Consider the following 27,091-nt stretch of genomic DNA (forward strand, 5'->3'; position numbering starts at 1 on the left):
AATTAACCTAAGACTTGTGGCAGGTTGAAGTCCCCATAATTATTCATATGCCTGGGATTCTCCACCTTTTTAGTAGCAGGTGAGTGCTTTGAGTAATGCCCAGTCACATCCTCCAGCTATAAATCTTATTCCAGCTCCACTTACCTGTGTACAACATCCATGTTTCACACCTTGGTGTATAGAGAGAGTAGTTCTGCACTGCAAGCACTGAATAGCTGCAGAAGTCTAATTCTACTGTGAGCATTTATAGCCTTCAAAAGCAAATCCATTCCTAATCAGTTCCATGACCATTTAAAACATCTCACCATTCAAATTGGAGAACAATACCAACCTGCTGCTGTTTCTCCGTGGAAATCATAAAGTTGTGTCACAGCCATGCAATCCCTTCAAAGATCCACCTGCCTTTTGTTTTAATCTTCCCTTCCTTGCTCCATTCCTGCCTCCCCTATTGACTCCCTCCTCTGTGTATGTGTTTGTTTGTTGATAAGATGCAAACCAGGAATAAGAGGACGGCAGTGTGATCAGTGTGCGCCTGGAACTTACGGTTTCCCAAACTGTGTGCCATGTAACTGTAACAGAGATGGAACAGAACCTGATGTTTGCGATCCCCGGACAGGAATTTGTCTCTGCAAGGTCAGATAAATCAAATTACTTCTGCATTCACAAGCATCGTTTGCACATCAGTGACTAGTTCACATCTAATGGGGTGAATGAAGCAAGTTTATCATTAAGTTTTCAGTAAAAATTAAATGCAGCTGTACAAAACCATCACACCTCACAGTATGTGCACAGATTATCATGGTAGCAGTTAAATGCCATTTTTAATGAGTTCAGTATCTGACAGTCGCACAGGCGGTCTTAGGCTTTGCAGGATGTTACAGAGCTGCAGAGTCAATGTCCACTGACTCACTGAAGCAGTCTGTACCCTGCACAGATCCGCTTTATACATCTGCATCTCGGCTTTTGGATGTTAACCAGGTCCCATGCTTTTTTTAGCCATATTATGTCAGCTGACATTTCAACACATCATTATATTCAGGAAATCTTCTTTTGTTCTGATCTGCATAATTAAATGTGATATATGTGAACTTTCACAAGTGACCTTTTATATTGTAGGTTTGGAAAAGCCAGCAGGAGGGTTTTGGCAGGGAAGTTACCAGCTGTCTCTGACTAATATTTATTACTCAGTGGTTTACTTTATAAACTGGAAAGACAGTTCATAACTAAGATAATCTCCAGGAAGTCAGTTTTATTGCATTTGAAATACGGTGTATCCAGACAATCACACATTTTTGTTCATGTTTCCATACATTTAAATAAATATTCTTTCATAAGATTTGTTTTATGTGCAGGAGGTTTTGGGGGCCTCACCAAAACCAAAAGGAAAGGACTGACACTTCTTTGAACTCTGCCTTACCAGGAGAATGTTGAAGGTGCAGAATGTGATACTTGCCGACCAGGATCCTTTTATCTGGACCCTTCTAATCCCAGGGGATGCACTTCTTGCTTTTGTTTTGGGGCAACCAGCAACTGTAACAGTACCAATCGTCGTAGAACCAAGGTGTATCAAATAGTTTTTTTCTTTGCTATCATGAACCTACACTTGTTCCATTAAGGAAATGCCAGATTTTCTCCAAAATTGGAAATATATTTTATTAAATTCTGAGGATGAGAAATATTCTGCAAGCAACAGTGCAGATTTAGTGCAGCCTTGTTAAGACTTAGGTGTAGTCTGAACCAATGCAAGAGAGAAGGAGAGTCCTAGAAGGATAGATGCAATCCAGATGGTGTCACTTTACTGTTTACAAGCAAAGGATGAAAGTCTGGCCTCAGTGAAGTCAATAGCAAACTTCCACTTGCTTTAGGAAAATACTTTCTAGTGATGACTTGTCCTCACCAAAGACTGGTTTTGAAAACATGTCTATCTTTTTGTTTTATTGCCCTGGCCAGCCAAGGGCAACCCACCACAGAAGTGCTCTGGTACATATGCATTATGCTTTCTCTCCCCCACCATAATGATAAATAACAGGATGTATGGTCTTTCATGAAACAACGGCCATGAACATAAAATGTGCATTAAAGAGCTAGAATATTAGGCTACATTGCCTGCCTCTCCCAAATATCCTGCCATGTCCCCTTCCTCCCAGGTAACCTACCACAATAGGTCTGCACTCTGTCTTTTAGGTTAGTGTCCTTGGTTTGATTTTAGAATGGACTTAAAAAAGCACCTCCAGATTATACCCTTGGGTTTGTGTACACAATTCCTAGTCACCTCCAGAAAGGTTATGTCTTCGTGTGACTGAAGATAGAATTTAGTTTTCAGGTGACAAACCAAGTGCCTGTATCCCAAGTAGCTTTGGCGCATCTGTCCCACTTACGCCCTCTTTTGAGGTCCCTGCAACATCCATTGCGCAAAGTCCGTAGGCTGGCTCTGAAGGGGTTGAATTTCATGTTAAGGGAGTTATAGAGGCTAAACAATTTCTCCTCATTACTTGGTGCTGGTAGAGTTTAATAAAGAATGAGACAAGCTTTTATTTCCTTTATGTATTTTCATTAGTTTGTGGACATGAGAAACTGGCGCTTGGAGGCAATGGATGAAAATATTGACATTCCAGTCACTTTCAATCCAGTCAGTAATAGTGTAGTGGCTGACATTCAAGAATTGCCTGCTTCAGTGCATAGTTTGTACTGGAAAGCACCACCATCTTACCTGGGAGAGAAGGTAAATGACACCTAACTCATCTGTTTTAATAACATATTCATTTTTTGCCAGCATCATTGATAAAGAGTCTCATTGTTTTTCTTAGACATGTTTGTCGCTCTTCTCTCACAATATCCTTATCTCTCTTACCTGACATGCCAGGAATCACAGCATTTTACTTCTGAGTATGGTGTTAAAATTATATCCAATAACACAGAATTAATCATCTTGCTTGGTGTCAGGAAGGTCTTTATGTGAACAGCATGGTCAGAAGCTATGGTTCAGAGAGCTGGTACCTTCAGCTGCTTTTCTGAAACCCAGAACATGTAGAGCTTGCCAACATGCCTGACTATCCTTTAGACTGCCTATCTCCTGGGCAGATTTCCAAAAGAGTAAAAGGTGATGGCATGCTCAGTAGCATACAAAAAACCCAACCTTTTGCTTTTGATATGTTGCTTGGGAAGAGCAACACCTGGTTTTCTAACCTTTGGGTTCTTTGAACTGCTTGCTGCTCTTTCTATTCATGCATGGGAGCAGTCTTTTGGTCACGGTTAATGCCTATCAGCATTTCAGCCTGGGGATCATACTGACCGGAGGGACTTTGCTAGTGGTGGCTTGCAGTTCCAGAGCCCCAGGTTCAGAACTCTGACAGTGTTGGTAGTTGGTAGCCATTTGTAGGACACACAGGCTTTTCAGATGCAATCCCACTGTCACACAAGTGAAAATAAATGGAATAGACACCAGAGCATTAAAGATGGTACAATTTTTGAAGTTCCTCTTAGCCCTCGTTTTAAAGACTAGAGCAGTATTTTTCATCCTGCTCTCCTACGCTCAGAGATACATGTCTTTCAGTTGAACAGCACGTTTATTTAGGGTGCTTTTTGTTAATGTTGTAGAGGTTCTTGTTTCAATGTCTACAAACTATTTTTCAAAGAAATTTCATATTAAAGCATATGTTATCTACTACAGTGTTAAACCAAAAGGACTTTTGTTGTTCCCATACCAAAATAGAAAGCAGGCAATAACCCTTTTTAAACACAGCTATTAAGAACAGTGCTATGAGTTTTATGTTGCATGTCAGAGTATCTAACTAGGCATGCCATGACTTGTTTTTATTTACAATGACAACACTGTAAATAAAATAGTTCTATTTTTGGCCCAGCTTTTACTGTACACTGTGTGTAAGCATATATTTTAGCACAGGCAATACTGCAGTAGTAAAAGTCCCCCCCAAAATGCTATCTTGCTGCTAGTTTTACAAGCTCATAAATTTACCAATTATTCATGTTATTGTATTCTGAAAATGTCAGGTTTTGGTCTACTTCCAGTAATAGCATCTCTTTTGGAAAATGTGAAGATCACTCCAGACATTTCTCAGTATGATGAGGGTATAAATACTGTTCTCCATTATCTTAAACCTTTTAACTGGTTCCACTGGAACATTAATATTTAGCAGAGCATATTTTCTTTCCTCTATCTTTTGTTTACAAAGTTAAAGAGGATCAAATGTAAAATCTATAGCAGTGCAGAAACTAACAGTCATTAAGAAATTAAGATCACATCAGACCACTCTTAATGTTAGAAAATAAATACTGTACATATAGAATACAGAGGGTAGCTTATAACACCAATATTTTCCCATTTAAAATAAAATCATTAAAAAAGCAAACATAACAGCCTGTAATATGGTGCAGTCCTAAAATGTGTGTTAAACAAAATTAGCTCTAATTTGAATTTCCTTATCTTTTTGAAAAAAAATATTTATACAGGGTTGTTTTGATTGTGTTGGCAAAATATAGCCAATGTTCCAAATGATGCTTTTGAAAATGTTGTTGACTAAAGATAATAGCATTAAGTATGGTCCTGTGATCCAAGGAACAAATTTTGTACTGAGATGTCTGTGTTTTGTTTGTAATAATTCATCAAAGTATATGGAAAGGGGTAGGCTGAAGCCTGGTGCTTACCTGCAGAACACCAAAACCTGACAAAGCAGTTCTTCCTCCCAGATCAAAACCAAGAATAAGCTATGAGGGCAAAAAGCAAGGGGTTCAAAACAGTCATATATCTGTGGCAAAACATCTGATTTCCCCTAGTACCCACAAACCTTACTTTTAGGCTCTTCTTGGAATAAAAACTGTCTAGGGTGTGCCTGGAGCTTCCTTTCCTCTCAGTATGTTTTGATCTGAATCACTGGTACACAACCCAGGGAAGCTGTTTGTCAGATGATTCAAACATACTTGCCTAAGTCTTTGTTCTGGGCAGCAGCATATGTATTTGGTTGGGTTTGAGGCCACCTGTGGTCACCAGTAGTTGAGCCAAAAGAAGTGTGGTTTCAGCTCAGCCTACAGCAACTGTTTACAACAGAGCTGATATCAGCTGATACCAGTAGAAGTCCTGTTCTCCAGAAGGTGGAGCAAAGATTTCCTGGTTACGTTAATGCTTGTAGTAAGTTCAGAAAATACTGGCCTGTGAAAGCCGCCTTTAAACACGCTTAGTCTGACTTTTCCTTTCTATCCATGGCTGTTCATGGGGTTCACTACCAGTTCCACTGTCAGTCTAATGTCTGCCCTTGATGAGCCAAATCTGTTGCGTAGAGTCAGGGGAAGAACAATGTTCATGTGAACATGTGATTTCTCCATGACACAGATGGCATGATCCCAGGTATGAAAAAAAAAATCAATGTAGGTACACAGAGAACAGTAATGGGTACTGCTCAAAAAGTGATGTCAGATACACTAAACAACAAAAAGTAATTTCTTCCAAGCCACACATATTTAATATTTGGTCCAAAGAACAAAGAGTAAATATATTATTTACAGTGCTGGAAGATGGGGTAAACTTGAATACAAAGTTGTATTAATATCAAGCAATAGTGCAGTAAACTATCTCAGGTCTTGTATATTTTGTTATAGCTTTCTTCATATGGTGGCTTCCTAAGTTACCAAGTGAAATCTTTTGGCTTACCTAGTGAGGGCATGGTTCTTCTGGATAAGAGACCTGATATACAACTAACAGTAAGTTTTGAAATACCATTTTTTTCTTTTGAGCAATAACAATACCATGATTTTTTTCTGTTACCTGACAACTATGGCAAATTTTGCTCCTATCGTGTGCTTAACTTTTATAGCAACTTGCTGCGTTTCTATAAAAGTGATTTTACTGCATTTTGCTCAGAGCCATCAACACACCTATCTCTGTTGCCAAAGTAACATATTATTAAGCATAACTGACTTGAGAGCAAATAAAAAGATAAAACAGAATTTTCCCTGTAAAATGCACCTGTGGAAAAAAAATTAACTAGTGCCTTGCACACTTGCCAACAAGTATGGCCTTGACTCTGCAAAATATATCCTGTATTCCATGTGTAATTAATCTCATTTTCTGTGAGAATTTTCTTCAGCATAAAATTAAGCATAATTATAAGACTTCAAGGGATTGAAGTAAAAATGCATTTTAGGTTAACAGTTTTTTAATTTAACCACTTCAGAGCAAAAATTGGAATCTTTTACTGTTTGTTGAAACTCCCAGGAGGGTGGTCTTGTTTCTTCATCAGAAATATTAATTCAGTGTTCTAGAGTTCTCATTGGGAAACATGCCTCGTGAAGTACTACAGTAGTATCCAAAGTTGTTTGCGCACCAGGATGTCAGGTCAAAGAGTGTTCCTCAGTCCAATATTGGTCTTACTCCACTCCTCATGCCAACCACAAATGTCTAAAGCAAGCTCTAACAATGATAATCAGGAGGCAGCTCCTTTTCTAACATGAAGGTGGGGCAGCAAAGGATAGTGTTTGAAAATGCAAAAAGGTTTTTACTCAAGAGTAATAACCAGTTCCTGTGAAAATTGACTACCATTAATTTAATCCTCTTGGTGTTTTATTTGAAAGCAAGGTTGTTAATAGGCAAAAGCAGTGAAAACCCTGCTGACACTAGAACACAATGCTTGCTATACCACTTCGCTGACAAAATGACATACAGTTTTTCTAGTATTACTTAGTTTTTATCCTCCACAAAACAGAATTAATGTGCTTCACTAAATTTTATTGCATCTGAACACTTTACCACAAAAACTAGTGGAATGACAATGTTATATCCTCATTCTCGCATAGGGCCAGCAAATGAAAGTTGTTTATATGGATCCCAGCAACCCCCTGCCAGATCGTCAATATTATGGCCGTGTACAGCTAGTTGAGGTAAGAAATGAAAATGGAATGGCCTTCCCTTTTCTTTCTGGTGATACATAAAAATATGCAGACAGTATGTGCAGAAATGCCGAATACTTGATAATGTTAATAAATATAAACAAATACTGTAGACCTTAAATACAAACATTTTTTCTCTCTTTACAACCACAGTGAATCTAGGTTTGAGCTCACACCACCTAATTCTATCACCTCTACGCTAGGCATCTTGTCCAATCTAGCCCTTGGCACTCCCTCCAGGGCCAGTGGGGTAATACCGAATCAGTCATCAATGGAAGATGATTCATCACATCACAGCCCCAGACTGTACTTAATAGGGATGGAATGGACTGTTACCTGTTTTCCTTGGTGTCTGGGTACCTAGTTTAGAATGGGTGTCCAACACTTAGGTGCAGTTAGCACCTACCTTAAATCTGTGCTCAGAAGGTCAAACTGGGTTATTTCCATCTCATGTATATGCAAAACAGATAATGTTTCTTCACGCTAGATTCCATTTTCAGTAATGCTTTGTCTATTAGTAGCAAGAAAGCACATGAAGGCAGCCCTCAAAGATTAGATTTGTAGAACTTTGCTTACTCATTAAAAAAACCCATTTTCCTCCACCCTTTTGTGGTTTGGTGGGGATCCCTCAAAGAAATTTGGATAACTGTAGGAGAACCTATATGCTTCTTCACTTTTTGATACTTCAAAGCCATGTGTACCTTGCAAGGTAAAGGGTACATGCTTTTTTATGCTCATTATTCCTTTTTCCACCTATCCTGTGTTTATATTCATTATATTTATTTTCCTGACCTCTATTTCACCCCACACCAGTTGGCACCATAGAAGTCTGTTCCCTGGGGTTTTTCTCCCTTTTTCTGTCATCCTGTCTTCTTTGCAGATACTCCTTTTAAGAAGCAGCCAGGCTGTGCTCATTTTATACCCTTAATGTGCAGGGAAACTTCAGGCATGCCGGCAGCAATAACCTTGTATCCAGAGAAGAACTGATGATAATCCTGTCTAGACTAGATGGCTTGCACATCAGAGGCCTTTACTTCACGGAGACTCAGCGACTAACCCTTGGTGAGGTTGGGCTGGAAGAAGCCACCAGCACAGGAAGCGGCAGCATTGCATACAGCGTAGAGACGTGCTCCTGCCCTCCAGAGTATGCTGGTGACTCATGTCAGGTAGGAAGCGTTTGCCTCTATACTGTACCATTACCTTCTGTCTCGCCTACAGCTATACATTCTGGTTTAGTTGGAGGAACAGGCTAGTTATTAAAGTAATTAAACGTGCTTCTTGTAAGCGCGTGCACTTCCAATGGCTCAAATACTTTCACTGTCTAAGCAAACTATCCTGTTCCTCTAACTAAACTTGTGATTGCTTTTGTGGAGCTGTTAATGTTATTTTACATGCATAAGGCACTGTAATGAGGGATTCTTCTGTGATGCCCTGTGAGAGGCTGAATAATCTCAGTCAATACTTACTTTAATGGAGGGAAGGTCAGAACCGACTTGGTCAAAGTCTATGAGACCCTACACAGTGGAGAAGATTCCTGGTGTTCCTTATTTTAACAGGGTTCAAGGGAAGTAACCTGAACCTAGATAATTCTGGATGCTTTCCTATTTTTATAGGAAAATATTTGAAAGTTGAAGTTAACATACTTGCAAAAAATATTTGGAGATATTTTTATGAAAGATAATGTAACCATTGCAAAGTAATACTGTTACCTGAAGAATGGTGAAGTCGTAGCTGCAGTTGTATATCCTATCCCTGATACTGTTCCTGTAGCTGTACTTCTGGTTGTCACTCTGCTTAGCTTAGAGCTTGACTGTTCCCATGTGGAAGCACCCAGGGCAGCAGAATGAAGTACTGGAGAGATAAGCGGGGTACAAAGTGCACAAAATAGGAGGAATTGTTCTCTCAGAGGGTTACTATAAAGCAGCAATTGCTGGACTAATCTTGCAAATGTTTTTGAAATGAGAATGAAAGAATAATATCTAGACCGGAGCAGCTGCTGACTGAATAAAACAACATTTATGGCTAGCTTATGTCTCATGCATGCATCCACTGCTCAGGGCAGCTGTTCATCATCTGTCAAATACCATTCTGGAAATATTTCTAGAAACTTGTTTTTTCACACGTCTGATGTTCTGTGCCACATACAAGTTGATGAGCATTGACTGAAATTCCTACTGCCATCCCACTGCTTTCAACATACTGCCTTGATAAACTAAGCTGTTGGGTTTTTTTATATAACCTGGTGGAAATATGTAGCCAAAGGAAGTGATCAAGACACTTGCCTGGGTAGTTCGTACGCCCTGTATGTTTATGCAGCATTACTCAGGCAGTGATTTACTGTTCTAATCACCTAGCTCTGTCTGGCTGCCTTAGGTGGGGAGGAGGTGATGCCTGCCACACCCCAATTTAGGTATATATTGAGCTACAGGAACTGCAGGGTTACTTGTTAACCTCAGGAACAGTAATGTGTGCTGTACAACTTGACTCACGTATAAAGTTTAAAGGTGGGGCCCATCACAGCACAGAGCCTCATTAATCTGAGTCAGAAGCTGGAGAAGAACAGAGAGTATAAGTGAACAGACGAGCACTGAAAGGATAGCAGCATATGTTTGCAGTGGAGCTAAAGTAAAATGATGGTCCAAGCGCAGAGGCCAGGGAATGTAGGATGGCTGGTTGTCATGTTAGTAGCCCTGGGGCATTGTTTAGCACAAGATATGCAACAGAGGCTATGGTATCCTCACCTTCAGGAGGGGAGTCAGCTGCAACAAGTTCAAAGGGATTTTTACCCGAGACAGGTAATTTGTTCATTTTCCCTTCCTCGCTTGCTTCCTTCTTTCTCTTTGTTTTTAAATGAACTAATTTGATAACAACTTAAATATTACTTCACATAAAAGTAATAAGAATGCTCATCTTCTTATGTCTCAAAGTACTTTGCTAACAAAAGTGTGTGTGAGGAGTTTCTTTTAAATTGCTGTTTACTTGAAAACAATCAGCCTGAACTCCTGAACACTTAAAAGTGCCTGGAGCTTTATATTTGTGTGGAATCAATTTCTTAGTCTCACAAATGCTGCTTCAAAAACAAAGTGCCCAAATCTGTACTCCAAATGTGTTGTTTTAAAGACAGCATAAATAAAAAACCAAAAAGCTGCATAGATTTTTTCCAAATGTGTTTGGATGTATTTTTAAAATGAGCGATCCATTTTGCTCTCCAAAAAGAGACTTTTTGTAAATAAAATTTATATGCATTAGAGCCTGGATTTTACTTGGTCATGCTGTTTAATGTATTTCAGGCCCTGCTTTCTTCACAAGCTGTGCATATTGGGTCCCTGTTGTTCAAGGAACATATTCACCCTTTTAAAAATTTATCTGAAAAATTTCAAGTGCCTATTCTAAATTCAGTCCTTGCTCACACTGAAGTCAGTATTAAAAGCTGCTGCTGAAATTAGTATTTTTTATTTTTCATTTATCCCACATGTAAAGAAGGCAAAAGTGCGGCTAGCAGATGTTGTTTAAACAGCAATAACACAATATTCCTTTTGGGATCTGCTTTGGGAGAGGTGAATTTATCTTTTCTCTCGTAGTTGCATGGTTGATAAATTCACTGGTTAATCCTGCCCCTGCATAAATACACCTCAAAGCACTGGAACATGGTTTGAGACACCGTCCTACAAACCCTTTGCTCCTCAGATTAGTTAGTCCCATCAGTCTTGGTGGTGCAGTTGCTGTGAGACAAGATCTGTGGCTTGAAAGTTCAATTGTCAGTTTTTTACTGAATGTCGTTGGGGCCAGCCTCTAACTGTGAGGTAGAGGCGAGGTATAGGTACAGTGCAGAAGTACATTGCCAGAGGCAGGCACCTGGGAGGTGTTGGCTTTGTGGGGAGCACAGCTTTCTCCCCGCTTCCGTACAGCCTCTGATCTTCCTTGCACCACACCAGCTTAGTTACTAGTGAAAAGGAGCTAGTGAATAGAAGGGGTAGACTTAATGTCTGGTCATTTTTGGTGTGTTTGGTGTGCTAGGAGGGTGCTGAGCAGAGAAGGTGGGCATGAATTTTTTAATTGATCTATATACGGGAAGGCTCCATGCTCAGGAGGAATTTCTTGTACTTTCCCTACCCCTGTGCTTTCCCAGCCCATGCCAAGCAAGAACCTGGTTTTAACATATTAGTTACTACCTTCATGGTGTATGCTAACAAACTTCATGTCTCTTGCTTTATTCGTGATGTTCTTCTGATTCAGCTCCCTATTTAAACCCAACTCAGATCTGACAGGCTGTGCTCCTGCCCCTGTGCCCTTAGTAGCTGAACATTCTTCTCATGCTTCACTGGTCTCCAGGGCAAGCCTGTACGTAGAAATTATACCGCTGTATGTTTTGTTATATCACTAGCTCTGTCTAAGCATGGCTTTGTATAGCTCTAGGTAGACTTACTGTAGAAGTCACAATGAATTCACATAAAAGGTATCGCATTAGAAGTATTTCCAAGGAATACACCATAGTTAAATGAATATCAAGATTTCATATAACCACTAGATAATATGTGAGATTTCCATATGTTGTTCTTTGAGAACACTGTACTGTGAATCTATATTCAAATCTTTTTCTGTGGTTTAAAAGTCATATTCTACACCTTTGTACATAGCCACAGGAAATGTGCTTTGTTCAGAGGTTAGAGTCAAAATGATGAAATCCCCACTACCACAAAGTGTAGAGCACAGGGTTCAGATGAAACTTCTTCAGCTCCATTCATTGGTATTCACTGCATTAAAATGTAATTTAAACAACAATATGGGCTTAGAAGAGCTTGCAAGGAAATGTACACCTCCACTGCTCCTTGGAAATGGCAAACAATTTCAAAATACACTTCCCATAACCTGCAAAACTTTCTTTCTGCCAACACTCACTATTTTTCTTTCCCTCTGCTTACTGTCTAGGAATGTGGCCTTGGATTTTATCGTGAGAATAAAGGATTATTTACTGGACGCTGTGTACCCTGCAATTGCAATGGAAATTCAAATAGGTGTCAGGATGGTACTGGAAAATGTATTGTAAGTTACTGCTAACATTCAAGAAATGAATTGGAAAAAAAAAGAAAAAAACATTTACCTTACTGCAGTATGGACTGTAGAGTATTGTTAAATTCCAAGCAACTAAAAATAATCCTTGCACGCCTCATTCTCTATGTCTTGTAGTGTTAATGAGCGTAAATGCATACACTTAACGTTGTACGTTTAATGTAACTGTGGGTGATTAGAATAATTTGTGTCCTTGTTTTTGTTTTCTTCTTTCCCCTATAATTTTTGTTAGCTCATGGTATAAAAAGTCACCAGATTAGTACATGTGTGTTTGCAGTCATCTATAATAAATACGGGTCTTATCCTGGCATCTGCAGTCCTTAGTTTTATACATATATACCAGGGTTTGCCAATGCTGACAGATACCACATTCATGCATAGCATAGCCTTTGCAGAATCTCTTATTTAAAATAAATCAGCATCAGTAAATCTCCACTAATCTTAATCTACAACTAGATAGATTAAAAAATATTGGAATAAATAAGGTGAGATACAGGGGATAAAAATTAATTAGAAAATTTCAGCTGTTAGAGAAGATATAGCAAGACAAATTTTGCTCCCTGGCACACCTTATTAAACCCAAAGCAGCCTCATGGGATCAGCCCTCGTAGCAATGGAAGTGTGACATTTGGCCGACTGTGCTTCTCTAGCTTTTATCTGTGACACTTCTTTGAACAGTTTGTTCTGAAAAATTCCCACTTAAAACCTTTTCACTAATTTTTCACTTACTGTGTAAACAAGAGCCTTGCCAACATCTTTCATGGTCTGCCTTCTCTGTTATTTCTTCCTTGTTCGTGCTGCATCCGTTCCGCCCGCGGTGCATTCCTGCACGTTATATCATTCCCCCCGACTTCGTCTCAACCAACCCTCTTGCCTTAATGGAAACTATAAACCAATTCAGCACATTCTGGGGGATGACTTACAGGCGGCTGCTTTGGAGAGGCAGGGCAGGCCGTGACAGGAAAGTGCTGCAGCAGAGCTATAAAGATGAGGAAGTTTTACTTCAGATGAAAATTATAAAGGAAAAAAAAATGCAAATTTCACTTTTACCTCATGAAGTATGTGATTTAGGTTTCTCTTTATCCCTTCCTTCTCACAGCTGGATTAACTTTCAGATAGATAGAGCTAAATCAACACTTGGCCCTGGGACAAAATTTAGGGCAAGCAAAGTCATCCAGGATAATATGGTGAAAAATGAAAGCCCAGAGGGGCTGTATTTTCATCATGAGCCTCCACCTAATAAGGAGCAAGTTTGTCTCTCTGTAGAGGAGCCATGGGACAAAGACCTGTAGTGGTGCAGAGAAGACAAGGAGGCTTCCCAATGTGGAGTCATCAAGTTTTGCATCCAAAGTGCAAAGCTTGCTCACTTGGCCTCCTTCTTCCTGCTCCTCACCCAGAGTACTGGACCTCAGTACCTTCACATGCCAGCATCTCTCCAGTGATAGCCTTCAGAGAAGGCTTTGTGAGGCTAAGCCCAGGCTGACATTTTCTTCTGTGAGAGCAGGGCAATCCTCCCCAGCTCAGACAATACCTATCCCACTGCATGCTGGTGGAAGGAGAGGGGTGCAGTGCTGCACTGCTGAAAGTGGAGGAGAAGGGAGTGCAGGAGGAGGTGGAGAGACAAAAGAACTGGTTCTCCTGTGTAGGGAAAAGCTGGCCCTCTGCCATTAATCAGTCTTTGTGTCCTCGTGGTCCCTGCCCTTCTTCCTGAAAGGCAGGTTCCCTCAGCAGCAACATGATGCTGAGACTTGCTCATCCCATGACATGTTGTTGCATGTCACGTAACCCCGTTTATATCATAGGTGTTTCTATTGTGGCCCTGACACACTCTGCTCGGGCTTCCTTGTACCATATGGGTGCCTGTGGAGTCAGCTGAGAGTTTTCCTTTCAGAGTCTGCAATACTTGATGGTTTGGAGATGCTGTGTCTCCAGCCCTCTGAAACTTGAAGAAAGACCCATGAGGGAGTTGCTGCTCTGGCTTCATTCCACCGTGCCTTCAGAGCACTGGTTTATATTCTCCAGTCCTTCTATGCCATGTAGCTTAAAAGAACAACATGGTACATTCAGAGTGGCTTATATGTGAAATATCTTAAACTTTCTTTGGCAATTATGGAATTGCTTCAGTTTCTATAGGCAGAGTGAGCAAAACAAAAGCCAGGAGACAAATTGGGGGGGAGGTTGCTCCAAGATGAAACCAACACAAATATTTTTAAATACCTCTCTTTTAAATTTTTTGCAGTTTAATTTATTCCCCGGGGTTATCAAAATTTACAGTACTTATTCAGAAACAGTCTGAATTTTTCATGAGCTTTTTGCAGGAACCAGCTTTTACAGAGGCTGCATTTTAAAATGGTTCCTATTACAAACATAGTGTCTTTATATTACTTTAACTTCCCCTAGTTAAATGGTCTGTTTGTGAACTGGAGCTTTTCCTGTTCTTTCCCAGAAGCTTTCACACGTGAGCCACAAATTTAGTTCCTTAACCAAGATGAAAACAAATTAGGGGTTACTACATGCAGAGTCGGGGGAAGGGTTGTTGATGTGGTTGAGGGAATCTGGGTGTGAAGAAACGCAGAGGAGACTGGAGTGTAAGAGGAGATGGGAGGGACAGAACTGTTTCTCATTTGTAGGGGAAAATGCTCCTCTGCTGCCAAACATGGTAGCAGGGCCTTCAACCGTAGCCCTAAGTCATCTAAATCCATGAAATGGGAGTGCGGTCTGATTGCTGACTGCTTCCAGCCAATATCCCACTTTCTTTTTCCATCTTCCATTTTATTAGTACACCCTCAGCTCTGTGGGACACTGGATCAGTCTGTTGCACATTGAAGAAAACAGTGTTAAAACTTGGGAGCTTTAATGCCTCTTGAGTGTTGATCACATGGAATTTTTATGGCTGCTCAAAAATGTATTTGAACAACTTCGATTTTAAGTTAGCATCATTTTAGGTAATGCAAAAGCAAATTGCTCATCCTCTCCCCATAATGTATAAATGTAGAATCATAGAATGATTTAGGTTGGAAAAGGCCTTTAAGATCATCAAGTCCAACCGAATGTGTGTGACAATTAGCACTAGGAATAAGAATGTTTCTAAAATAAGATGTAAGTCCCAACAATTTTGTCATGGAATAAGTGGCTCAGTTGTATCAGTTTCAGTTGTTTTCCCAGCCTTTGCTGTTTATTATTTATTCCAGTTACCCCAGATAAATACAAATTACGTATATGCTGGAGAAAGTACATGAAATTCAGTTCTGATCTGAATCTACTACAGTAAATACTTTTAATATTAATTTCATGGCATTTTTTTAAGAATGTACTTGGGCTCAATTAATTGCATGCTTTTAAATTATATCTGCCTTCTAATTAGTGTTAAAATGCAAAATTTAAAGTTCCATTTAAACATAGTGGGTTTTAATTGAAATATCAAGGCATAGAGAGTGCATTAATGGAATGTTCTTTGACGAACTACGCATCTGACTGAATTCCTTTAAAAATATGTTTAGTTCTGCTTATTTATCTGTTGCTTTTCCACAATAGTGAGCAAATTGTGCTTTCTACAATTAGAGAATGACTAGAATCAATCTATCCTGGTCGTGAAGGCAGTTCGGCAGTAAATGCTTGATTATGTGGAAGGGAAAGAACATATCCTCTGAGTAGATTGGCTATAATTGTTTTTAAATAATAATAAAACCACATTGAGTGGTAAATCACTGTTAACTGTCTTGCTTGTTTCCTTTATAAGAACTGCCAGTATAATACTGCTGGGGAGAAATGTGAGCGCTGTAAGGATGGTTATTTTGGAGATGCCACTCAAGGTTCCTGTCGGGTGTGTCCTTGCCCTTATACAAACAGGTACAGTAAAAGGTCATGGGTAGTCAAACAGAGGGTAAAGAGGAGGTGGAAAAGAAAATAAGAAAAAAATTAAAAAAACCCACCCAAACCAAAACCCTGCTACCGTAGGAGGATAATGATCTTTTTCTGTATTCTCATATTGCCCAACATGGTGGAGCATCAGACCTATTTGAGGCATGTTAGACCAGCACTAAGTTGGTGCTCTGTCTCATGGCATTACCTTTTTTAATAAGTTGAGTATCCAATTTTCACTCTGTTCCTGAACCAGAAAGGCACACTGCTCATCACCTGGGGGAGCCCCAGACAGTTGTAATGGGCTCATGTACAAAATCACCAGTAACTCCTTCGTAGTGAGAAATACAAGATGGAAGTCTCTTGCCTTATTGGGCATATCCAGAATCTTTCTTGTTTACTGAAATGCAAGATGTAAATTATCTTTAGTCTCATGTTTGACACCATTACTCTGGCTAGGAGATAACTGACAACAATCGAACAAGCCTTTTATATGAATTCAGAAAATTTAGTAATTTTCTGATGCAAAAATAATATAAAAACTCTTAAGCATGGATCTAGATTTCTGAAAGAGTATGTTGCTCTTCAGGTGGAAGCTCCATCTGAAGTACAAACATACTGAGCTAGAAAAAATTAAATTTCCTTGGATCTAATAGGGTTGCCAGGCTTTTAAAATAGGGCAGTAAATTGCATTTTAAACGCATGGTATGTTTAGCCACATTGTCATCGTTGGTCAGTTTTTAAATGTGAAATGTGTTAAATAAAAACAAATATTTTTTTAAAAAACAAGCTATAAATTGCTAAAGGCACCACATAGTATTTGCCAGGTGCGTTAGAAAACACCAAGTAGCCTTAAGTTAGAGATTTACACTAGCAGACAACAGACAGGTTTTTCACTTATCAGAGAACTCTCTGATAGATCTGTTTTTGACAGCATTGGCCTCTTCTGCAGGTGCTTGCCTGAGGCTGACTGAGCATATTTTTAGTCATCTTTTGTTTTAAGAGTGATGAAATACCTAGGGACACCATAAACCTGTGCAGTTTCATAGCTGCACATTAGGGTGGTAAATACCATTCCTAACATAGAAAATGCACCCCAGCTGGCATTATTGGAGTTGACAGTTTTCCACCTAGTCAAGTTATATGTAATTCTTAATGCAGACATCTGTCTTTGATACACAGACTTGCTTTATCCAACTGCTCTTAGATTTAAAAATGGAAATAGTAAACATGGCCTATCCCTGCTTCACCTCCTGCCTTCTCCTTCCCAAACATCAGCCTAAAAATTATTTTCCTCCCAGGGAAATTTGAATCTAGATGAGTCTGCTAGAAAGAGCAGACAAAAGTGTTTGTTGTGTTAACCAGATATACTCTAGGGCTCCCCAAAATGGTGCTCAGCTCTACTCTGCCTTGATTAAAAAAACAAAACAAAGCAAACAAAACCCAAACAATATTAGCTACATAAAAATATCCTCTAATGTTTCCATCCATAAAAAAGAAAAAAAAAAGTGCTATCCAAACAGGAGGAAATGTTGTCTAGCACAGGCTGTTGATTCTTGCCTAGTAAGATAAAATAGGTACCCAGACTTGCTTTATTTTAGAACATCACTAGTAAGGTTTATTTTAGGCATTCCTTTAGGTAATGAACTATTATACTCAGTCCAGAGGGTCAAGAAATTATTATTTTTTTGTCTAAAGAAAGAATTTAGAGGAAAAATATAAAACTTCAAATAATTAGTCACAGAAATTTATCTAGAGGCAATTAAATTAGCTGAGAAGTAATTTGGTGGTATAAAAAACTTTTAATCTGAAAGTCATTTAACTGAACTTAGCCTCTCGAGTGTAAAACCTGTTTGATGATGTGCTCACAATAATAATTTTGCTTCTTCTCAAAGATTTGCAACTGGCTGTGTGGCAAATGGTGATGAAATTCAGTGTCTCTGCAAAGAAGGCTATACCGGAGTTCGTTGTGAACGGTAAGTGACTTGTTTCTCAAGACCAAGGTTTTTAAGAGGCACCATAAAAGGAGGTATGTCTGTATTGGGTAGTAAATGGATGTATGCATATGCATAGTATGGAATTTTACTTACGTTTCAGATCCAGAGGGAATTTAAGCATAATGGAGTGGTGGTGTCTGGCTTGGAAACTTGAGGCCAGTAAGTCATGATGTCTCACCTGAAGACAGTACCTCCAGTAGCACATTGTCTTGTGCTTGAAGACTGTTACCTATACCTCTAAGATGCAGGTTTTAGACAGATTTTCTCTTCCAGATCTAGCTGTACCTCAGCTGTTCATCGTGGCCCTTTGATCACGCATTGCCACCCCTATAGATCTTACAACAGAGTGACTTCTAGGAATATTATCAAGCCAGTCTGAACAATATATTTTACCTATAAAATATTTAGAGATCACTCACACAGACTGCTTTGCTGGCAGATGTCAAGAGGAGGTATCACCCAGCAGAAGGGTGATAATGTCATTCAGTGCCATTGCTGTTTGAAATCTCAACATGTGCTTGCAGTATGATCCTCCTTAATATGTGTTTTCTGGTGGGATCACAGTCCAGAATGGTGTGGTTTTCTGGGTTAAGCCGTGTCAAATTCTCTATGTATGTATGTGTCTGTGTACATTGTATTTTTTCAGGTTAAGTGCATTATTCCTGTACAAGCATTGTGGGAGTTCTTTTATTTTTAGAAAGATTTCTGCAGTACTTGGAAAGATATTTTTAGCATAGTGCAGAGGATACTGTAAACCAAAAATATACCCTTTTTGTCTAAGTCAAGAAATGAAATAAAAAGTTCTTGGAAGTTTCTTCAAGAGAATACTGGATTTTTTTGTCAAGGGAAAGTATGTTTCACTAAAGTAACTTCAAATATTTAATAAAAAATATTTGTATCTTTTTATCTAGCTGTGCTCCAGGATATTTTGGAAATCCACAAAAATATGGAGGCTACTGTCAGAAATGTAATTGTAATAATAATGGACAGCTGGCTAGCTGTGACCACCTGACTGGAGGTACGTGAGGGCCTATGAACACGGAAGGGAATGTTGTTTTCTCTCTGGGAAACAGAGGAGGCAGGTACTTAGATCAGTTGAACTGAAGGAAAGATGTGGACTAAAGAAATGCAGATCATTTTTATCAAAAAGTAAGATTTCCTAAAACATAACACCATGGTAATACAAGGGCTGTCCTGAGTAATTGAGTTCACCCTTGTAAACCATTTTGTCATGTAATTCCCCTCATAAATACTGCAAATTTTATTTTGTTTTTCTGTATCACGGGTATGTTTTTAAATGCGCCATGATTCCTCTTCTGACATGGTTAAGTTGTATCTTGCCAGTCTGTGTTATGGGCTTATGAAACTGAGCAGTCTAAATATGCATTTTTAAAATGTATTTGGGACAGATCAGTGACATCTTCAGAGTTTGCATCAGGCACTGCCATCTTAGGTGTCCAAGCTAGCTGTGTTTACAGTGGAAGTTAGGACCTGACTCAGAAGACTGTTTTATAAATAGTGCTATACACCATTTTGCCACCTAAGACATCCATGATTTTCCCAGTATCAGTCACACATGTACTGCACTACTAGTAAGCACTTATAAGAATATTACACCACTGGCATATGTTTGCTATTATAATTCTAAAGTAAAGGACCTGAGCCTACATTCCTCAGACTGTCTTTACCTCTATTCACTTCAGTCCCTTGGGATGCTCATTTCTGTTCAGAAACGCATAGGCCCCTGCTCCTGAAAAGGACCTTGAGTCTCTCATATTTGCGTTCTCCAATAACATTCCACTTTTCTTTCCCTGTAGGCAGCTTCTGCTCCTCAGATGTTAGTGAAGTGTCAACCTAATAACTCCTAATATTTCCATGCTCTTAATTTTTCTGCACTGCTCTTCATACTGCGTTTGAATGACTGCCAAGGATCACCTTATCTTTCCTTGGTCACAGAAATTAGAAAACCAGCAAGTGATGTGAACTGTTGTTGGCAGCTGGTGCAATTTTTCAGTAGCTAGTTCTCATTTCATATTTCATCATTGAAGTAATACATCTTTATTATATTTATACTTTGTGTGGAACAGATCCAAGCAGTGTTTGATGTTTTGTCATTCTTTGTTCTTGAAGCAAGAGTTTGCTAGGACAAACTAATCCGTAGGGCAAAATTCAACAAGCCAGTTTGTTTTCAGTTTGTCTCCAACTATATATTCTGATCAGCCATCTCTTTCTCTGCATTAGGAATAAAACCCTCTGTGATCATCAGCACAGCATGTTCTAGCAGGTTTCTTGTGCGTGATGTTCGGCACTTGGCCAGACCTTTTCATTTCACATTTTCTTGGCTGATGTTGTTTGTGCACAAGCTGTAATAATAGTTTTATTTAATTGGTACTTCACAGTGACAGCTGAAATGTGTCTGGTGTTAGCTGAATTACACAACAGCAGAACTGCATGGATATTTGAATTTTGGAATAATTTCCTTCATTCTCTTACAAATATATTCTTTGTGACTTGTCTCCTTTTGGCAGCAGCGCTCACTACCAATCCCATTTAACTTCCTGATGACTTAATGTGCAAGTGCCAAAGGAAGTGGCACAGCTAGGCTGTTTGTTCCAGGCTGTTTCATGCTGCTGTTAAAGTTCAGGTCCAATTTTATCACTGTAACCTCTCACAGTTGCAAGCTGTTGTTGACTCTTGACAGCAGCAGCCTATACCCTGAGTGCATCCTTTGCCTTCAGAGTAAAAGACACACACAGCCCTTTTCATTTTCAAGAGGAGATAAGAGTTTGGCAGCAGGACCAAGCCTGTAAAAGGAACTTGGGCATCAAGACAGGGAGATTCCTGTCCTATATGATGGCACTTTTAGGACCCAGTTCCTCTCCTGCCTTCTAGAAGTTAGGATCCCAGGATGTTACAATCCCACATGCACCTGGAGAGTGTTAAGCTTCTTATAATGGGGTTTGTAAAACAAACAAACAAAACAAAACAGCACACTGGAGAGACAGTCACTTGTGCTAGTTTGTTGGAAAGTCTGAGGGCAATGTTTGTTAGGTACCACCCGTATCTGTGGTCCAAGCTCCATGCCTTGGGTTACATACAGTGCTTCCTTCCATGTACACACTGGATTTCTCTCAAGCTTGATTAATCCCTTAATCTTTCAAGCTGTGACAGGTATGAAGGAAGAACATAAACATTTCTCAGTTCCTTGTGGGTAAGACATCCTTTGGGGAATCAGAGTCTGTGGTTTGAATATGGACACTAAATTAGATGAAGGAGTTTGAACATATGTCCTGGGTGAAATGCTTTAACAATATAGTCTTGGCTCCAATCCTGGTGGTGTTATTCTAGGCAAATTCTAGCAATACATTCAGCACACTTGATGTGAGAGAGCCTCCTGCTGCTACCCAAGCAGCAGATATTGGGGGGGGTTACAGTCAGTTTCCTTTCAGGGATGAAAAAGACATTGATCTCAGCAAGGCATAAGTGGGAGCTGAATGTTTTGGCATGCTCAAGCCTTCTGGGTATTTCAGCTCATGCGCAGTGGGTATGGATTTATGAAAGGGCGGCACCATGTTTTAATGGCTGCCAACCATGAAAAGTGAGGGCAAAAATACAATAGTAGTATTTCCATAAGAAAACTTTGGTTACTGATGACAGTCTTGTGATTTCAGAGTGTTTCAACAATGAACCAAAAGATGTGGATCCCAATGAAGATTGTGACTGTAAGTAATAAAATAGAACGGCACTTAGATTGTCTTCTGCTGGCTTCAGGTGCATACTGATGACCCTTTTAAGGGTGGCAGAGTTTAAAAAGGACTGGGGATGTCCTGTAATGAATCTTTTAAAAGTAAACATTCAACCAAACACTTGGAAAAATTATAAAAGAGGTGGTCAGCTAGCCAGATGTAAATGGGGCCTCGTCCTTATTTCTGGCTTTGGTCACTCTCCTTAATAGTGTGGGCTTTGTTGTTGCCTTTGTTCTTCAGGTGGCATCAGGTGACAAGCATCAAAGTCTTTACATTGCATCTCATTTATTAATGAACTCAGTGAAATGTTCTCTGCACCAAGTATCAATAATATCTATTGTTTTCCTTTGCTCATGCTCCCTCCAGCTTGTGATAGCTGTGTAATTACACTGCTGAAGGATTTGAGCACAATAGGTGATGAGCTTCAGCTGATTAAGTCTCGGCTGCAAAATGTCCATGCGAATACCCACACACTGGAGCAGATGAGGCATCTGGAAACACGCATCAAAGACTTAAAGGTAGGCACACATGAACAGAAAAGTGGATTTCAGATTAAGTAGCTAACAGCCGAACCTAGGAACTTATGCCATCTTTTTGTCAGCTTGCAAGGAAACATACATCAACTTCTGATTTCAAATACCAGATGCTGACAGCACTGGGCTTCACTTGTTAGAAGACAGCTGTTGTTTCCATGTTATTCTCTGAAAGAGAATCAGTATCTCTGCTTTTTCTGAGGCCTGCTCGCCTTGAAAGCTATATCTCTGAGGTTTCTGTATAGCTCTGTCTTTTTCCAGCACTTCATGTCTCTGCATTACCAAAAAAACCCAACTTTCCAACTGCCAATACCAAAATTCATCCTAAAAAGAATTTATTTGGTTGACATGGCAGTTGCTATACTCACAGATAAAAAAGCCTAGGTTTTGGGCAGCAGTTGGTCAGTCTTCATGTCAGTAATGCTGCTTTTATTTACCTTGGGTAAAGATCTAACCTAGTGCATTTTTGCTTTTTTGTCTCCTGTGTATGGGTGGCTTATTGGATTTTTTTTTCTTTCTTTTCAGGTCTTACTGAACAATTACCGTTCTGTTGTCCATAATCAGGGTTCAAAGGTAGATGAGCTGGAAACAGAATTCATTAACCTAAATCGTGATGTAAATTCTCTCCAGGAAAAGGTGACTTACCAAATCAATTTAAAAGCACACATCTCTTGACTACATATTAGCATGATGTATCCAGATATTTTTAATCTAATAATTTTTTTTTCCTTACTAGGCTGAAATGAACTACAAAACAGCTGAGATATTATTTAATAATTTTGGCCAAACTCATCAGAAAGGAAAGGATTTGGTTTCACGAATACAAATAGTTGTCAACAATATAGAAGGTAAAAAATAGTTTCTAACTCCATAACCTGTTTTGTTTTATGGAATCTGTTCAGTGTATTTACAATATTCTTAATTAAGCATGATAGGTTTTCTTAGAAAACAACTTCATAAATCAGAATTTAGACATAGCTGTGGAATTCACTCTTCCTATTAGAAATCTAATGTATTATGTTAGTTTAGGAGCCTACCTTCCCTGTGTACTGAATAGGGAAAGAGAGGCTTTACCACAGGGACATGTAGAGCAATGAATTGTCTATCCTGACTTTAGTCTGGGTTGCTATCATAGGCTCTTAAATTAGAAGTTTAAAATTATTCCTGGGAACTTGGTCATTTGGGACAGATTTCAAGCCTGATGACATCTTACTAGCTCTGGTCATGTGACATGGGATACTTTTCAGCTTAATACAGTTAATGCAAAATGGATCTACTTAATTAAGAAATTTATGAATAGGCAGGTCTTTTTTAGAAAAGAGACCAGCCCTGTCATTTGTGTCTTTTCCATAAGCTTAAGCGCATCCTCTTTGGCTTTGACAATACTTTTTTTTTAGTGCTCTTGGAACAAGTAGCTGGTACAAATGCAGAAGGTAACAACTTGCCCTTGGGAGATGCTGCCAAAGAACTGGCTGAAGCTCAACGCATGATGACGGAGATGCGAAACCGCAACTTTGGCCACCTTCAAGCAGAAGCGGAGAAGGAGAGAACAGAAGCTCAGCTGCGTAAGGGCTTGTTCTCTCAGCTTCTTACTGTCTAGAAAGATCAATCTTAAATCTGAAGCATTATGGATTGTTTTGGATGGAGTGCAGGGATGGGGATTTTGCAGTGTATCCCTGGGATCTGCCATGATCATTAGTCAGCACAGAAGTAGTAGTTCTGGAAGGGATTTAAAGGCATTTTTAGTTTGTTATGGAAGAAACTGAGTTGAACTGGGGAAAAAAACCCAGTAGATCCTTCTTTAATAACAAGATGAATCTCGGTAAAATAAAGGCGTAGCCAATCATAATATACTTATGCAACGTTTCTGTGTATTGTAATATATAGGCTATGGCACATGCAGCTATTTTAGAAGAATTACACATGTAATTTAAGAACAGATTTTAAGAAGCTATTGGAGTAGTCCAAGGGCCAGAACATACAAGGATAAGGAAGTTCAGAAGTTTTAGTTGCACTAGTTGTACTCCCTTTTATGTTCTCTGCATGTGTTTGACTGAGACATTCAGAAAACTGATTCTGGACATCAGAGACAGCAAGAACAGCAAAGTCACAGGCTTATCTCCTAACCAGGGGCATAGCTGAGAAAAGTGAAAGACCTTACGAGTGATAGTAATTTCCCCTAACTTTGGACTTTGATACGTACCTCTGAGTAACTCTTCCGTATCCTGTCTTGTAGGCAGTGAAATGGGCACTCTTAAGAGTGTGAATCATTTGACCTCTTTTATGTTTCTACCTTCTTTGAGATTAAATGTGCCCATATCTCTCCATTGATTACAGAGGAAGCTTTGATGACTAGCACAAATGTAGATGTCTACATTGTAGATGAAATTGATGAAATTGTGTTAGTTGCATATAAAAAGAGAAGACTATTCAGTCTTTGCAGATCATCTTCATCCTTACTTAATATTGAAATAGCCAAATAAATGTTTACCTGTGCTCTGTATCTGCAGCAGCAAACTTTTGAGCAGAGTTGATCCAGTGAGATGCTGAATAGCATCTCTGCTATAGTAACACTGGAACTAGTGCTGCAAAGAATGTGCAGTGTTTCACACAACCACAGCTTTCTAATCCTAAATGTCAAGCCCTTTTGAAGGAAGTTTTTTCTGGTTCCCTTCTTTTCTGAATAAAACTTTTCTTTCTGGTCCTGATACTGCAGTACTGGCACGTATTAAGAATGAACTACAAAAGTACCACCAAGAAAATCATGGGCTTATCAAAATTGTGAGGGATTCATTGAATGAATATGAATCCAAAATCACTGACCTCCGTGAAGCTCTGAATGAGGCGACGGGACAAATCAAGCAGGCTGAAAACTTAAACAGAGATAATGGAGTTCTGTTGGAAGACGTTAAGGTAATATCAGGGTTCGGGAGAAGAAAGTTAAATCTCAGGAGATAAGTGCTTTTGATTGCTGCTTTTGACCTTGCAAAGCCAAGTACCACTAATTCTTCAGACTTTCTACAAGGTCTCTTTCCATCTTTTGATACGTGTATGGACAGGTATAAATGTAGTCCACTCCCACTTGTGGCCTCTTTATGTGACCAGGGCAGTGTGACCAAGAAAGACATAGCTCTGATGGTAGCAGGGAAGCCTAGCCCTTCTCTTCAGCTGCCACTAGCATTTTTGTTTCCTAGTCTAGATCAAATCCCTGATGCTGATGTACTTTTTTTAATAAATTCCTTCAAGTATTTGGCTTTAACAGCTATGAAAGATAGGATTAATAATGTGTATAGTACTGTTAAATTATTTGGGATTAATATTCTACAGAACTGCTTCTGAGGTTTCATCAGAAAGGTGACAAGGAACAGCTGTCATTCCTGAGCAGTGCTTGATTTTTAGAGCTGTTGAAATAGTACAAGAAATAAGAGCATGCTGCAGGACCCATTCTTCTAAATTCATTGTATTTTTTCTGAAATATATCACTGTTTTAGCACACTCATGTCCATCCAGTTTGCTAACACTGCTTGAACAAAAGAATTTGTACATTCAACTGTCCCTTTCAATATTTAATTGTTTCTTTATGTGCATGGACTGCACAATACATGTGCCACATAGGTATGCACAGTTGTGTTAAAAGATGGATGCATCTGTACAAGTCGTAAATCTGATACACTTTTCTGGTAGAGAGAGATTTGACATGTTACAATGTTAGAAACCCAACTAAAGAGAGCTAATGCATCCTTACAACATCACTTGTCTGGCTGTGTTTGTCGTGTGCCATTACTCTAGAGCTATGCTGTGGATGGTCACGGGGTTGCTCCAGACCAAGGGGCTTCATTACCCTCAGAGCTTTCAAGAGAATAAAGTGAGGAGGTTTCACACCCCCTTTCTGGTAAGATCCCCAGATAAAGGGATAGTGTAATCATTTTATTTCTGCCTTTGAGAGAACAGAAAAGATGAGGGTAGTGACCAGGGAGCTGTTTTGAAAACGTAGGAAAATTTAGGGAGCTGTTTCTAAAATTTCCGGGTTTGAAGTTTCCAGGTTCAAGAGATCAGACACTTAGATGGTCTGTCCTGACAGTTCACCTCAGCTGACCTGTACTGCTTTTGCTTTGAGTGCTAATAACTAAACTACTGTAGCCTCCTGCTCAGCTGTAAGTTATACCACTGCAGACTCCTGAGTTTCCTCACTCTTCTAATCAGTAGGATACCATTAGTCCCTAAACAGTATATAGGCATCTAATCAACACAGCCATAGTACCTTTGGTAAATCCTGATGCAAACTAGATTAGGTAGATACGGTTTTCCCTGCCTCTCATTTTTAACCCAATCATGTGTTATTCAACCCTTTTCTTCAGAAACGGATTGAGGAGACAAATGTACAACAGAATGGTATCTTGGATATTCTGAGCTCTGCCCGATCTTCCCTGACACAAGCTAACAGTATGCTTGGATTATTGCAAAAAAGCAAAGAGGTATAGTTAACCTTCTTAAGGTTAAAAACCCCAATATCTTGCTGTCACTGTAATGGGTAGCATAGCTCAGTGGCTAGGACACAAGGCTTATCTGAGCCTCACAAAAAGGGAAAGGATCTCACAGCCCATCCTGGGTGCAAGAGGAGCCTGCCTGCACAGGTTTCCATAAGAGAAGCTTGTTGAAGCTTGCGATGTGTCTCAGGAAGACAGCTGCAGATATCTGAATTTGGGAGAATATCTGTGAGTAATACCATAAATGATTGTGCTGTTCTTGTATTTCTTTCTGGGCAATTGGTTTTAGCCACTAGAGACAGGATACTGGGCTAGAAGGGTCTTTGGTCTGACTCAGTTTTTACATAGTGGGTCTAGAAACATAATGTAGTGACTAGCAGTTTTTTCCAGTAACCTGCACAGTAAGTTGGAAGGGAATGTTTTTCCCCTTGGTCTCCTCAGGTGCAAGGTATATGTAACACTGAAGGAGACAAGGACAAAATCAAATATGTATGAAT

General features: G+C 39.4%; 1 protein-coding gene across 1 annotated transcript in view; it reads left to right on the plus strand.

The window, feature by feature from the left end:
* Positions 1-27,091, plus strand: part of LAMA3 (laminin subunit alpha 3) — a 119,517-nt gene that overhangs the window by 70,270 nt on the left and 22,156 nt on the right. Inside the window, exons 34-50 of the mRNA XM_074879676.1 lie at positions 489-633; positions 1,421-1,561; positions 2,558-2,722; positions 5,614-5,715; positions 6,808-6,891; positions 7,836-8,066; positions 11,830-11,943; positions 15,710-15,819; positions 17,727-17,807; positions 18,740-18,846; positions 21,500-21,550; positions 21,941-22,092; positions 22,633-22,743; positions 22,844-22,955; positions 23,505-23,672; positions 24,824-25,020; positions 26,466-26,582. Of these exons, the coding sequence (XP_074735777.1) occupies positions 489-633; positions 1,421-1,561; positions 2,558-2,722; positions 5,614-5,715; positions 6,808-6,891; positions 7,836-8,066; positions 11,830-11,943; positions 15,710-15,819; positions 17,727-17,807; positions 18,740-18,846; positions 21,500-21,550; positions 21,941-22,092; positions 22,633-22,743; positions 22,844-22,955; positions 23,505-23,672; positions 24,824-25,020; positions 26,466-26,582 (2,188 nt within the window). The remainder of the gene's footprint in view (positions 1-488; positions 634-1,420; positions 1,562-2,557; positions 2,723-5,613; positions 5,716-6,807; positions 6,892-7,835; positions 8,067-11,829; positions 11,944-15,709; positions 15,820-17,726; positions 17,808-18,739; positions 18,847-21,499; positions 21,551-21,940; positions 22,093-22,632; positions 22,744-22,843; positions 22,956-23,504; positions 23,673-24,823; positions 25,021-26,465; positions 26,583-27,091) is intronic.

This window comes from Strix uralensis, chromosome 1, assembly GCF_047716275.1.
Source record: "Strix uralensis isolate ZFMK-TIS-50842 chromosome 1, bStrUra1, whole genome shotgun sequence".
Lineage (NCBI taxonomy): Eukaryota > Metazoa > Chordata > Aves > Strigiformes > Strigidae > Strix > Strix uralensis.